This window comes from Populus trichocarpa, chromosome 2, assembly GCF_000002775.5.
Source record: "Populus trichocarpa isolate Nisqually-1 chromosome 2, P.trichocarpa_v4.1, whole genome shotgun sequence".
Taxonomy (NCBI): domain Eukaryota; kingdom Viridiplantae; phylum Streptophyta; class Magnoliopsida; order Malpighiales; family Salicaceae; genus Populus; species Populus trichocarpa.
The window spans coordinates 20,723,561-20,740,176 of record NC_037286.2 but is presented as its reverse complement, the minus strand read 5'-3'; the positions used below and the strand labels follow the sequence as shown (position 1 = coordinate 20,740,176).

The 16,616-nt window shown below is 32.6% G+C and overlaps 1 protein-coding gene across 1 annotated transcript; it reads right to left on the bottom strand.

Annotated features, from left to right (window-relative positions):
- Positions 1 to 288: 288 nt before the first annotated feature.
- Positions 289 to 1,937, bottom strand: LOC112326458 (F-box protein At3g07870). Its single transcript, XM_024594180.2, has one exon. It carries the CDS (start codon positions 1,751 to 1,753, stop codon positions 518 to 520), a length of 1,236 nt encoding a protein of 411 aa, XP_024449948.1. The 5' UTR covers positions 1,754 to 1,937; the 3' UTR covers positions 289 to 517.
- Positions 1,938 to 16,616: the final 14,679 nt, after the last annotated feature.

Sequence of the window (16,616 nt, the reverse complement as noted above, 5' to 3'; positions counted from 1 at the left end):
AAACAATGAAATTGAAAACAAAAAGGTTGAGTTACTAAAACAAAAAATAAATATTGTTCAATGAGCAATACCATTCAGCGTGAAACACAGCAATGCACAGGAAATTACGGAACTCTTTTAGTGTATTAGTATTAACACTAATTTTTACATTAGTGGTTAATTGTTAATGTAAAAAAGGAAGGGCTGGTTGATTGTTCGAGCAGCAAAGGAGGGGGAGCTGGACTTAAAACCCACTAATACAAGGGATTAATCTTAACCTATACGAACTGATCTTGTCTACTTCTTACATGAGACATAAATATTCTCTTGCATTGCAATCGATCCAATATTAATATTCAATATTCATACACGCCAATATACTTTGATTATTGGAGTCTGTAAATGCGTGTGGGGTTTGATAGTCTAATGAGAACCTAATGATAAAAGCGAACAATTGAAACAGAAACAGATTTTTTTTTTGTTTCAGGACAAGGAGAGATCAACTCACGAAGGGAGAAGTACCCGATCCATGGCTGTGCTAGTCACTTGGAGTATCAATCCAGTTCAGGCTGCCCACATGAACTACTGTTTGGAACCATTTTGGCGTCCCTTGTAAGTCGATATCCTTAAATTTTCCCTTCTTTGGGTCATAAGAAACCAGAGCTCTGTTCTTATACTCCAGCAGGATTTCACCATTCTTCAACACGCATAGAGCTCTAACAGCCCTTCCATTTGAGGCATTCTTCCATATCTTCAGAGGTCGGACAAGATTTTGCTTCAAACCCTTTGGCATGTACGCTCCAATATTGTATTCTTTAACCCATGACTCCTTCACATTGTACTCCTTCATGACCCAGATCTCCAGTCTTCCATAATTGCAATAAACAGCAACAGAGAGACAGCCTCTCAGAACCGCTAGATGATAGTCGCACCTATTTAGGCCACCGCAGTCCGGTTTCGGGACTTCTCGGAATTGCTCATCGGTCAAGTCGAATGAGACCAGCCTGCGGGCAGGCTTGTTTCTACACGGTCGGCTAACCCAGTGAAGCCTTCCATTAACCAGGGTCTCTGATGCCCGGCGAACTAGCCGGTATGACACTTTGCCTAGACTTCGCCATCCAGGGCAGCCTAGTGTTAAGATTTGGACTTGTGATAGTGGATAAATGATTCTACGTGACCGAGGGTATCTGCCATGCCCATTCCTATAATACACAATCCTAATTACCTTGTATTCATTAGTCTTGGGATTGAAACCGAACCCAAACACCACTTCTTGATCAGGATACTGCAAGGATTTTGGCAGCTCTTTATATCTGCCCGTGAAAGGATTATAGATATAAAGAGAATCGTTGAACAACGAGTCGGATAGGCATAGTAAACCATTACAGGAACCTACCACTTCAAACTCCGGCATCATAGAAGAAAAAGGTGCTCGAATTCTTTTCACCTTCTCCTTTTCTTCTTCGTGGGCAGCGAAATCAACGAAGTAAAGATTGTTTCTGATGGGAAAGTCGCAGTGAAGGATTACGCAAGGATCTGTTTCCTGAGTTGAGCAAGAGAGATATAAATTTACAACCTCAGGGTCCAGCGCCATGGCACGCCAAGCTCGGCATACACACTTGAATTTCACCAAAGAAGTGATGGGCAATCTTGAAAGTATATCTTGAGCAATCTCCCTCGGTAGAAGCTCCATTCCAGTTGTTTGTGGATCATCTTCAAGCTTGGTTTTTCTTCTTTTGCTATGTCTTTCAAAATCCAAGTCCATGATCACCATAGGCAAAAGAAGGTATATTAGATCAAAAGAAGGTTGTTTGAAGGTGAAGCATTGTGGTTGGAGATAAACATGGTGGACTTTGATAAGGGAAACAAATATTTAGGAATAGAGTTGGAAACCACAAGGAAATTGGTGTGGAGCCACCATTGAATAACTCTTCGAAAAAAAATAAAATAAAGAGTTTGATTTTCTCTTTCACTACAAAGAAAAGTTAAATTGATTGACCCAGCAATGTGTACCGTCCAATAAAAGAATACATGGGCATGATATTATACAGATAAATTGGCAAAACTTATGAATCCTGTTCCTTGTCGACGGATGCGTGACCTCACTGATAGCGACCTAGCAACATTTAGTTTTAATAAGATCAAGAATTTGACAAATGAATGTATACTATGTGCTGGCCAAAGCCATCTCTTTTTCTTTCCATTGGAACCTGGATGCCCTTGTACGTGGTGTCACAAGGAATTTTGTTAAGCAGATGCCAGGAATCATCCTTGTGAAAAACTTTTCTGAATGGGGTCCAAGAAATTAAAATGTCAAAGATCCAGAATACAAGTCTTTGCAGAAAAATAATTAATTTATAATGAGAGCACAATGAACAGCCATGAAAGTAGTAGACTTATGGGAACTAGCCAGAGCCGAAAGATACATACCTACCTGTGTCATTTAGCTGCAATAATTTCGTGTAGTATAACAAGGAGGTCTAAAATACATTAAATTAATCAGCCGTTTGATGCCAAGGCCATGTGAGCATGTTTTAGAAGAAACTTCTAGGAAGGTGGGCGAATTCCAGAGGATAACAAAGTGATCTCATCACAGTTTTTTCAACACAGAGGAAGGTAAGCATGCAATTTCAACAGAGCATTTGTCTACCTTCTTTTCAGAAAGCAGCGTGGAGATAATTCATTTCAAACCGTGAGGTTTCTTTTTTATCTTCTTTTTAAGAAAGGAGCGGGGAGATAATTCACTCCAAACCATAAAGTTTATTTGCATTAAGAAGTAAATAAAAGGTCAAGTAGCAATTGTTGAAATAAAGGATCAAACCTCCCTGTTTCTCATCAGCACGTTTTAGTTCTCTCAATTGTCTTTCACCTGAAACATGCCGTCCGGTCCACTCCTTTGGTTTAGCAACCGAATTTTGAGTTTGGAAATAGGAATTTTGGATGGTTTTAAAAATAAGACATGTTTTCTCTGATGGGGTATTACTTAATTTTTCCTGGAATAGTGGCTAAATAAATGAAGTGGGGATCAAGTAATAGTAGAGTAGCCTTCGAGTTTTGCAAACTTAGTCACCAACTTTATTCATTTTTGGTTCACCAAGTGTTTGACCATTATAAATAGATGAGTGCTTTAAAGTGTGAAGACCACAGGGGTGCTTTAAAGTGAAAGGGGGCGTTCAGTTTTGAGTATAAAAATCATAATCATAATTTTGTACTAATTTACTCTCATAGTAAAGAAGGATTACTCTCGGATCCATGGACCAGGCAGGATGTTGTTGAACCATGTCAGCCAATCTTCATTCATCTCTGTTATTTCTCTTTCCATTGAATGAGTTATTTATGAAGGAAGACGAGTGGGAGGAGTTGGAATTAAAGTATGTGAACATGTTCAACTTTGTATTGATGACAGCATTATAGATAAAGATGTGATGCCTACAATATGGGAAAAGTAACAAAAATTTTATCTGATAAAGAGTTTGACCAATTAGTTACATCTGAAGCAGTTACTTTACAAGCTAAAAATGGAGGAAGGGGAGCATCTCATAGAGCACTCGAATGTGCTCAATGGTATATTGGATCAGCTATAAAAATTGATTGATGTCAAGATTAAGGAAGAAGACAAGACCCTTTTACTTCTTACCTTTCTCCTTGATTCGTTTGATGATATGGTGACATTGTGATTAGTATTTAAAAGTGTATTTTTATCAAGGTTTTATATCATCATATTGCACTTAAAGTATCATTAAATTTCCTAACTTAAACATGTTTTATAATAACAAGTTTGATAACATAAGATATCTTTAATTTATGGTAAATGCTCATTTTAAATGCAGACATATCTCACAATTTAAAGGATTGATTGACGTGTTTAACTATTGAAAATGAAAAGACAAAGAAAGGGTTAAGCTTAAAGAAGAGATGCTGGTTCAATTCAAACTGGAACATCATTCGGTTATTGGATCATAACTGGAGCTGTAAAACATGAATTTAGGTCTGGTTTATATGGATGGAAAGCTAAGACATAGGCCTAAAACTTTCATAAGAGTCCAAGATTCAAAACGGTCGTTTTCAAGTTCAAATTGTAGCAACAAAAGAGAAGTTGGAATCTGTCTTGTAGCCCAGACACTGTTCAGTATTTAGCCCATATCTCGAGTTCTAGAAGTCCAAATGAGCTCATTCTTGTTTTGTTGGAAAGCTGAGACAAATTCCCAGAACGTTCATGAAGACTATCTGTTTAAATTCTGACGTTGACAATGATGTTTTGTTCAGACAAGAAGATAATGGTTGTCACTAAGTCAAGAGATGGCCACCGACTCAATAATTAGTCATTAAATCAATAGTTCCAAATTTTAGCCTATAAAAGGAGGCATTTGCCATACATTTAGACATCTTGGTTTTAAGATCAAGATCATATTCTTGCTCTCTTTCTTTGTATTTTGTAATGTTCAAGTTTTATTTTATGTTATATTAATCTCTTGTTTATGTTTTTCATTTTCTTTACTATACTTAGTTAACTTTCATCATAACTATGTTCTTATCTAGTTTATTTATGTTTCTCTTATTCACAATGTTTAACTAAGTTTATTATGTTAAGGTGAAAAGGTTTCACTAATGGTGTTAGAATGGGTATAATATAAACTCAACATGGACTTCAATATTTATATCCAAGAAAGTTTGTTATTAACATGTCTTATCTTTTTATCTTACTAATTCTTAATACATTGCTTGTTAAATGATTAATCTAGATTTGTGTTGCACAACCTTTGGTACAACAAATACTTGACACTTTCATAGCCTATTGTATGGTATAACCGACACCTGTGCTATGAAAGGAACTTGATTTGTTGTTAACATAAGTTAACATCATGAATTCCTGACAATATTTAAAAGTATGGTGTTACTAAAATAAGATAATTAATACGAGCATGTTAAAAATTTATAATGAACTATTAAGGATAAATCATCCAATTGGAACCTCCTTTGTGTGTGGTTTTTAGTTGATTAATAAAAAGAGTTTATACCATACTTATTTCTAATTTCTAATACTATTAGTAGATCCTCTAACTTTGACAATTGCTTTTATCTTTATTTAATACTCACATCAATATCACATCTCAAAAATTCTCTTCAACTCCTTTTCATTTGTTGTTTATAATTTTATATAGTTCACCTCCCTATGGTTCGACCCCGGTCTTGCTGGATTATTTATTATTTCGACACTCCTGCACTTGGGATAAGACATCAATCTTTTGATCGTGTCACATTGATACTATATGGTCAGGTTATATGAATCTAGATCAAGTACATGTTGTGTTTTTATCTCATGAAACACATATAACATCAAGTTTATGCATGAAATATAACCATATACTAGTGAGCAGTAGAGATAATGTGAAGAGAATGATTAGCTAAAAAGGTATTTTAGAGTGACAGGTTTGCATCTGATTCCAGAGGAAAAGGCATTCAATGTTACCAGTGCAAAGAAATGGATCATGTCAAGAGAGATTGTCCTAAAACAAAGAGAGATGATGATGTTGGATAACCTTTGATGGAGCTAGAGGACTTTAGAGATGTCTCTCACAGTCTCCAAACATACTGACATTTTTTCGCATGATAGTTGGATATTTGATTCTACGTGTGTTCCATGTGTGTTCTAGGTAGGAATATTTTGATGACTTTCAAGGAGGAAAAATTTTCAATGCATCTATAATTGGTATGTCATCTGGTGATGTTATGTTTAATGGCATGGTGAAAATCAAAGTTTTTGATGGAGCGGTTCTTACTTTGGGTAGTGTGGCTCATAACCTAGAGATAAGTAAGAATTTCCAATCATATGGTTAAGAAAAAATTTTATGCATTCTCAGGTTTCATACAAGTACGAGGGGAAAATTCCTATTGATTGGAGTAACCTTGAAGTTTGTTCATTCCTTATTCACCAATTGTTTGACCATTCTAAATAGGTGAAAGATAAGTGGTTTTAAAGTGTGAAAAACATAAGGGTTAAGTGTTTTTCTTTGATTGTGAGAGTGGGTGTGCAAGGTACTTTTAGGATTGGGTTTTGGGTATAAAAAATATATTGATGTGTATGATAATCTCTTAATAAATTAGAATACTACCTAATCAATTTTACCTTTTAAGAAGAAGAATCTACATAATAAGAACTTAATCTCAAGAAGACGCAGACAACAATCTTATAAAATCAAGTGACATATGGAATACCAATATTTTTTAATATTAAAAAAAGACAATCTATTCTAGGCAACACAACGCGTAGAAAACAAATATGAAGATAGGGATAGAAAAATAGAAAGATGAATTACATGAATTCAAAGGTACTATAAAAATAATGAAGGGGTAAATAAAGATGTAAATAAAAACCAAAATAAAGAAAGATAAATCTATATTAAAATTATATATATAAGGTTGACCATCTTTAACAGTAACCATGTGGCCCTTTATATTCATAAAGAGTTAGAATCTTATCTAAATATATAGCTGCAGTCCTATATAGATATTGATATAATATAAAAAGACTTTATTGAATCTTAATACAAATTAAACTCCTCCTTTATTGATACCACGTGAATTCTAAACTAATCTTGTGATTTCTGATTAGTTATTTCAATGAAGACTCATGCTCTAAATAAATTAAGCTTTATAGTTATTTATGCGCGTTCAAATTATTATAGTCAATCACTTTTCTTTAGTCAATCGTGACTCCTGATCACCTAGTCAATTACTTCTTCAAGCTTTTAGTAGATTAAGACTCTTTTAACATAATCAATTCTATTATACTCGATTTATTTTAGCTTCCGTTTCTTTTTTGTTATGAACAACTATTGTTCTTTTATGATTGAGACATGGAATCTCATATTTCACTCCATCCCCCATATAATGATCAAATGTTATTTTATAGTATGGTATACTTCAAGCCAAAACATTGACATTTATATTGTTTCATATCATTGAAAAATAAAAATTAAATCCAAAAACCTTTTAATAAGGTTTATGGCTACTTCATTGTCCATATTTGGCTTATTTGTATGTTTAGCTAATATTTTATCTTTTCTTCTATTATAGTTGGTTACCTTGTTTTTAGATTTAAGAGGTAATAATGATAGTTAACCAATTCATTGTCTTCATCATTAAGTTTGGATAACTTTTTTATGGATGATGTTTATGCCATTTCAATAGGTTTTTTAGCCTGAAAAAGCTTGGCCTTCCATCATGTGCTAGTCTATTCAAATCTTCCCTCTAAGCATTCTCTTTTAGGTAGAACTTATGAAAAGAGGGACACTTTATACTTCATGGAGAGGTTTTACATAACTCTTTTATGCTAATTTATTAGTCTTACCATGATAGATAAACCTCATGCATGTTATAATAATGTCAGTGACTAATTAATATGGGTATATATTATGTTTGGCATGGGAAGGAAAAAGTAAAACTTGTAAGTTGTAAATATTTTGCTAATAATTTTTAAATGTGCCAAATTTGTCTTAGTAATGATTTTGTAAATTGGGTAAACTATATGGTTATTAACATGTAAAGGTGTTATTATGGTAAGGGAATTGCCTAGGACCTCGAGATTTAGATGTTCTTTGACATGTATAAATGGGGATAAGGCATGATGTTTGCCTAAGTTTGTTTTAGGATGGTTAAAATGAATATGAAAAATATGTTTTGTAAACATGAATGTGTTACGTATGTTAATAAAATATATGATATGGCCTTATTTAGAAATTGTGAAAAACATGTGTTAAACATGAAACTAGGATATGGTTCCTAGGATTAAATGAATATGATAATAATGATTTAAATCTTGTTGTTACAGGGGATATTGTAGTAGCGAGGCCCTAGACAAGAGGAGCATCATCGTCCTAACAAGCAGGTAGGTGCTCGATACCTAACTTATTAATTTTAAGTTAAATATTTTAATTATGTTTGTCTTTACTTTAAATGTGTGATACCTCTGAGATAAGAGTAAGGGTGAGAATGGACTGGATAGTTGATTGAAATTATTTAATTAGTAATCCATGTGAGTGGATGCTAATGATATCAGCGTAGTTGATATCAACATTGATTAGTCATCCTAATACGTGGATGCTAATGATATCAACGTAAATTAGTTATCCACGTGTGTGGAGATTAATGGTATCAGTTCAGTTGATATCGACATTGGTATTTCATCCATGTATGTGGAGGCTAAATGTTTGAATACCAAGGAAATAATTATAAATGGAATCTTTAGTATCTAAATTAGAAAACTAACTTTTAAGATACATGACTGAAAAATGAATACTAATTTGATATATATATATATATATCCAAAGAGGGGATTTTTTAACTTGTTTTTTCTAATATATATTTTTATGCTAACAAATATAATTTTCAATTTGATCATTTAATGGGGTTGAACGTTTACCATAAGATTTTAGAGGTTATGTTTTATATATAGGTAAACTTTCATAGCAATTAGACATTAGAAAGACCTTGCGATAAGATCCATATGATACTATATAAGATTTGTATTAGCTTCCTAGTTGATTTAAGATTATTTTTTCTATTTTATTTATAACTCTCTTTTTTTTTTCCAGCATTGTTTAGGATGTTTTTTACCTATTATAAATAACATTACTTAGCTTGTGTTTAGGGGTTTTTTTTTATCATGACTTTGATTTTAGAATAATGTATTGTGTGTCTGTGAGAGAGGAAATTCTTTTAATTTGGTTTTTCATTGATCTACTTTGACTTATTGAAGAAATAACCCAACTTAGTGACATCTTCTATACTTCTTGTTCATGTTTTTTTATAGACATTGCATGGTTTCTATAGTCATGACACCTCAGTACAAGTTATCGTCGTGTCAAACTCAATTATAAGCCTAAATTTAGCTTTCTTAGAGAAGGTCGATTTGATTGTCGGTTTCTAAATCTTTATATCCATAAGGTTCATATCATTTGATACTATCATAACCTATTGTCTTGGTTTCAAACTTCAAATTATCATAATATTAAAAGTTGCTATTTATATTCTTTTAGTTTTGAACTAAAACCAACCAAAACTTTTACCCATATATCTTTATGACTTGTAACAAGTTTGCAAGGCGCATTGGGTTGCTACCCACATAAAAAATGCATATTGGGCCAATATTTTAAACCCTTAAAATCCCATCATTTTTTTAACACTATGTCAAAATGTTATGTTATTCACTTTTGTTGTTTACAATTAATAGACTTAATATAAGTCATTACCTTAGATATTAAAAAGGAGTAACACTTCATTCTTTTGTTTTTTTTTCAAAAAAAAATCTTTAAAACACCTGAATTTCTAAGTCCAATATTCACCAAGTAATTAGGAGTACTGATCTTTTTAGTCAGACTCCACATATATACTATAACAATAATTTTTAGATGTCAATTTCCACATAATTTCCTTTTCAATAATGTCATAAACAATGTATTTATTTTTGTGACAGTACACTATTAGTTTAACGATTAACCTTAATTCCAAATATTTAGTTGACTGGTTTCTCTAATAATTCTTGAATTTCTCTTACCGATTGATCAATAAGTCAACTGGTTCCATCGATTATTTTAAACAATAGCGATTTTAATTGTTCATTCCATCAAGCGGTCAACCGGATCGATTGATAAAATTAGTTGGTCGACTGATTTAAGCAAAATCTTACATTTTCATTGTTTATCTTTTGAAATGTATCCACTACCAAAATTTCAGCAAAGTTTACCCATAAATTCAAGAAACGAAGTTATCGACATGGTGACCTATAATACTACACTCAAAATTCACACACACAGTCCAACCATCTTAAACCTTATCTTTTTATTCAACCAAAATCAATCACATATCCCTTTCATTCACATCACCATAATCAATAGTATAATATAATGGAAGGAATTATTTGAATTATATTAAACTATCACGCGCCATCATGTAATTAAAAGAAATGAAATAAATAAGAAATACATTTAATAATTAAAGACTTTCTAATATTCCTAAACTTCTAACTTAATCAAACAAAGGTGAGATTAAGGTATATCTTAAAAAATTTTATTGATACAAATATCATCCTAATACAGTCAAAATACATTATTAAGTTATATTATTAAAAATTCCCTAAATACATTAATCCTAACTAAACAAAGAGGGTACTAAGCATATTTATCGCTCCACTCTAGTATGTGAAGGACCTAACAATTTAAACCATTCATTACATTAGAAAATTTAAACAATAACTAGAATAAATTTGAATACAAATTCATTATTTAATTTCTCGCAAAAATCAACTTTAAAAATTTTGCAAATCATATACTTATTCTCTAAAGCTCATAAAGATTTAATATACTGGTCATCAAGTGCTCTGATGTTATGAGTTCTTTTTTGGTCGACTAGTCTAAACAATTATCTCGATCATCTGTCACACAGAAGCCACTAGCCTTGACTATCTATTGCTCCACTCTGGTATGTGAAGGGCCTGACAATTTAAACCATTCATTACATTAGAAAATTTAAAGAATAACTAGAATAAGTTCAAATAAAAATTCATTATTTAATTTCTCACAAAAACCAACTTTGAGATTTTTACAAATCACATACTTATTCTTGGAAGCACACAAAGATTTAATATCCCTGCCATCGGGTACTTTGTTGCCACAAATCCTTTTTTGGTCGACTTGTCTTAACAATTATCCTAGTCATCTGAACACAGATGTCACTAGTTTCAGCTAGTTTAAGCAAATATCTCAATCATCTGAACATATATGCCACCAGCCTCAGCTAGTCTAAACAATTTTCTTGATCATCTAAAACATATTCCATTAGCTTTAGCTAAGCTAAAAAAATTATCGGTCGTCTAAACACAACTAGTCCCTTTATTTATGAAAATGTTATTAATGAGTTTCTATCTTACTTTTTAGCCCAACTACTAATTGTTTCTTATGGCCTTTCTAAACTCCAATCGTCCTAAATATAGAAACATATGTTAGGAGACTCCTCATAGAATTTCAGTCCATTTCAATGGTCGGATCAAGAGTTATGCTTGTTAGTGTAAAGCTAGTCAGTAGGTGATTTTACATAAAAAATCTGAATTTTCTTATCTCATTCTTGCATGGACTGTATTAATTTCTCAACTAAGTCCTAGGGAACATTTTATCATTCCACATACATTAATTTTTCATTATCATCCTTTATTTCATTTATGAGTTTATTATCGTCTTACAATAACATTATTAGTTTCATCCAGTGTTTACACTAAAACTTTTTCATGTCATTCTTTCTTTTATACATTTAAACTCATTTAATAATTTCTCTTTTATTTACCATATATTATAAATTTTCAACTTCTAGGGGTTTACATTCTCCCCTCCTAAATAAATTATCCCTAGAATTTAAATTTATCTCTAACTCTCTTTCCCAAGTCTCTTCTTCTATTTGAGAGTTCTTCCATAACACTCTTATTAAAAGGAACCTTCATATTCCTTAGTTCTTTTATGTTGTGATAGAGGATCCTTACTAGCTTCATGTTTACAGTTAAATCCTCTCAAATTTCTACGGGAACATGTGAAAGGATTCTGGAAGGATTTAGTTTTTTTTTTTTTGCTGCAATGACACATGAAATACATTGTGTATTTTGGCCAAATATAGAGACAATGACAATCAATAGGTAACAAGACCAATTCTCTCAATAAAGTTTTTCCAATGTATGGCTTTTAGAAACACTTAGTTACCTACCATAAACTAGGGTTCCACATTTCCTTCCATACAAAGCCTCGTAGGGAGCCATTCCTATTGTAGCCTGATAATTGTTATTGTAAGTGAATTCAATAACTGGGAGATGGCCTCCCAATTGACTCCAAATTCTAATGTGTAGGCTCTTAACAAATCCTTCAATGTCTGGATTATTCTCTCTGACTGCCCATCAGTCTAAGGGTGAAAAGTTATACTTAAATTTAATTTCATCCCCAGAGCATGTATCCATAAGCGTGAAGTGAATCTGGGGTCTCGATCCAATATGATTGATAATGGCACACCATGTATCTCACCACTTCATTTACATACAGCTTCACCAATTTGTTTATAAGTTTGTCATTTTCATAGGCAATAATAATATAGATTTAGTCAGACGATCCACTATAACTCATATATATGACATCATTTCCCTTTCTTCCTCTAGGAAAGCCTAATACAAAATCCTAAGTAATATCTTCTCACTTCCATTCAAGTACCAAGAGTGGTTGTAATAGTCCTACCAGCTTTTGGTGTTCAACTTTCACTTGTTAACACATCATCTTTTGCTACATACTTGACTATTTTTTTCTTTATATTTGGTTATCAATAAAATTCTTTTAAGTCCTTATTTATCTTAGTACTTTCAGGATGTACAACGAACCTGGATTTATGAGCTTCCTTTAGTACCTTATTTTTAAGAGCTTTATCATTCGATAAATACATTCATCTTTCCATAACCACAACCCCATCTCCTGATATCCGAAAAGGAGTTTCAACTCTTACCCTCAATTTACTTCTAACTTTCTCCATTTATGTTTCCCTTTGTTGTGCTTCCAAAATCCTTTCTCAAAACACAAAGCGTACTTTTAACTATGCCAATAAAGATCCTTCCTATCCAACTTCTAATAATGCATACATTCTCTTTTAACCCAACCAATTATTTCTTGTCCCAATTAGAAAGTTCATCTAACATTGCTTTATTCTTACTATTAAGCGAGTTTGCCATAACATTTTCTTTTCTTAAGTGGGTAATCTATCATACAATTATAATCCTTAATTAGTTCCACCAATCTCCTTTACCATATATTCAACTCTTTTTACGACATCAATTACCTCAAACTTTTATGATCCATAAAAATCTAAACTTGTGATTTATACAAGTATTGTCACCATACCTTCAAAGCAAATATTACAGCCGCTAGTTTAAGATCATAAACTAGATAGTTAACCTCAAAAGGCTTCAACTATCATGATGCATAGGCAATTACTCCTCCATATTGCATTAACACACAACCAAGCCCCTTTCTTAATGCATCACAATAAACTACAAGTCCTTCAATCCCTAAAGGAAGGATTAATATTGGCGCAATAGTAAGTCTCCTCTTTACTCTTGGAAACCTTCTTCACACTATTTTAACCATTCCCATTTCACCTCTTTTTGAGTCAACCATGTCAATGGTGTTGCTATGGTTGGGAACCTTTCAATAAAACTTCTATAATACCTCGTCAATCTAAGAAAACTACGAAACTCAGTCATGTTGACATATCTTTCCCATTTTGATATTGATTAAATCTTCTTAGGATCTAAAAGTACCTTTTCTGTTGATATAACATGTTCCAAGAAAACCACTTCCTTAAGCCAAAATTCATATTTACTCAACTTGGCATATAACCGATGATCTTTCAAAGTTTACAACACTTGTCTCAAATGCTGCTCATAATCTTGATATGAACTAGAATAGATTAGAATATCATATATAAACACCACGACAAATTTATCTAAATAGGTTAGAAAAATCGAATTCATCAAATCCATGAACTCTACGGGTACATTTGTTAACCTAAATAGCATTACTAGGAACTCATAGTGTCCATATTAAGTCTTAAATGTAGTCTTTGGAACATCCTCCTCCTTGATCCTTATCTGGTAACATCTCAATTGATTGTGCATCAAAAGTATCATTAAGTCTCTTATTTTACATATGTATTTATTGTTTTTATTTGGGTTTTTTATAATAATTGATGTGTTTTTTAGTAATGAAGTTTCTTTTAATGTTTCGATAGGTTTTTGGAGCTTAAATGAATTATTTCAGAAAATTCAACGTCGGAATTCAGAACAAAGAATTGAAGAGAAATTTAGTTGAAGATTGAAGCAAATCTTGGTTCAAATAAGTCCTCCAAATTTGCCCCAAAAATCAATTCTATTCCAATTCTAGAAAAGAATATCATATGATTTATTTAAAGCCCAAACTTGTCTTATGTTGTGTGCAAACTTCAACCATCAAACACTCAAGGTTTCAATGTCAATCTTAGCCCAAATAATAGGTACATTTGTATCCTTATTTGATGCTTAAATTCAGTCCCAAATCAGCCCCAAATCAGCCTCCAAATCAGCCCAAGCACAATCCATGATCTTACATGTCCACACAACAAATAACATTTGATTTATTTTGGGTAATTCATTGATCCAAGAGGGCAAGCACATGGATGGAAAGCTGGAGGGGACATTGTGACATTATTTTGGGTCAAAAAGAATAAAGAGACAGCTCATAAAGGAGGAAGAAAAACGTGCACCAAAGTGTTCTCCAAGCTGGCCTGATTTGATTTTCCAGAACACCTTTTGGTGTTTTGCCCATAACTTTTGACTCAGATGTCCCAATGAGCTGTTCTTTAATGATCTGGAAAGCTAACAGAATGGCCTATAAATATGTCTCTAATAGCTATCTACAAAGGAGGCTTCTAAGAGTGTAGAATTGTTGTCCAAAGTTAGAGTCAGATTTGTGTCCGAATTTTTACTGAAATTGTGTTGTGTTCTTTATAGATTTCGGTTCTTTAGCTTGTAAAACTCATTATTTCAGTTTGATTCAAGTTATTTCATGTTTATTAAAGTGTTATTAATAATATATAATCATGGTTGGCTAATCTCCTTCTTGGATCCAAATTAAGGATGATGGTGATTGAGGTGAGTTCTTTAAGATATGAATGAATCTTAATGTTTATCTTCTTATTTTCTTCATGAATGTTTTATTATTGCAAAGAAATTTTAGAAATCATTTAGGTAATGTTATAATCTTGAATTTTTATGCACAAACCTTAGTTTTGGTATAAAGATTGCTTGATTCAATGTCTTACTTAATATGAAAGTACTTGTTCATTCTTAAGCAATAATCAATCTCCATCTTTTTAAACTTCATTTTAATATCTTCCGATCTAATATCACCATCGTTGATATTAGGTTGAGTTATCTTATATATGTTGAAGGAATCACCAATACATCACCATTAAAATTGATTTGGACCAAGACTTACTTTTTCTTGTCATTTAAAATCTATTTACACTTTTTCATCTTTGAAAACAAATCCATCAATTATTTTCAACCAAGTTATTGTTAATTTAATTTCTCTCGAGTTTTTTTTGTTACCTAGCTTAATTTCCAGATCTAGCTCTCTGTGGATATGACCTCGATCTTACCGAGTTAATTGCTACATCGTACACTCGTGCACTTGCGAGTTAAAACAAGCCAATCATAAAAAGCGGTCAAACATCAATCTTAGTTATATATTTGTAAACACCCTAGCTCCCTTTAGTTGATCAAATAGATCATTTATTCATGGAAGTGGATATTTATTCTTCACGGTCACCCTAGCTCAGTCCTATTTTTTCCACACAAACAATATTGGAGCTATCTAGGGTGAATTACTTGATCATATAAATTCCTTTTCAAACAACTCCTATAATTGGACCTTCAACTCCGCTAATTCTATAGGTTTCATCCTATAAGGAGACTGAGTTATGAGAGATACCCTAGGTAACACATTAATAAAAACCTCAATTTCCCTCATCGAAGGTAACCCTAACAGTTCTTTTGCAAATACATATGGAAATTCCTTTATTATAGAAATATTACTTAACTTTGTGTTGTCTCTCTTTGAGTCCATTACATAAGCAATATATGACTTACACTCCTTTCACAACAGCTTCTTAGCAGTCATGACTGAGATGACACAAATTGGTATAACTTTTCTTTCTCATCTAAAAATCACTCTCCTACCATTTAACCTCTAGAGAGTTACTATTTTGGAAAAACAATCCATTTGGGCTCTATAGGTACCCAACCAGTCCATTTTTAGAATCAAATCAAAATTATATAATTCTAAAGGTATCAAATATGCTTTTAACTCTCTCTTAGTAATACTAACTCGTACCCCTTTATAGACATAATCTATATTTATAGTTTTTCCCAATAGAGTACTAATGATAAACCTTTTTTCTACCTAACTAGGTTTTCCCCTAGTCTTTTCATAATTATATTAGCTACAAAGGAATGCATGACACCCAAATCAAACGATGCATACATTTGTAAAGAATTTATACGCGGTATACTTGTTACTATATTTAGGGCAGCTTTAATATCCTTTTAGGTCATGTGATAAACTCACCCCTATGTCTGATAACCCTGTAGTCTAAGCCTCCCTCTATTACCACTAGCTCTTGACTGAGTTGACCTACCTAGTATGTCTACATTAATAAACTGTTGTTGATTCTAAATCGGATGCCTCTGACCTTGTGTTTCTTTTGTGGCTCTAAATGGACACTCTCTTTTAAAATGTGTCATCTTACCACAATATTAGCATCCTTGTCCTAGATACTAAAAAGGGCTCCACCTATAACCATCTCTTTTGTAAATGTAACATCAGCCTAGTGAAACCACACAATCCCCCGGATGCATCTGTTCACACCGTATACAAAGAGGATAGGTAATGGTCTTCTGATTGGTGGACCCCTTGTAGAACTAGCCCCGGGGCATGTTTTCCCCTCAATTAATCCTCTACTTGTGCCTTGGTGAGATCCAAATGATGTTCCTCCCTGACCTGTATCTCCCCTCTTTTTCT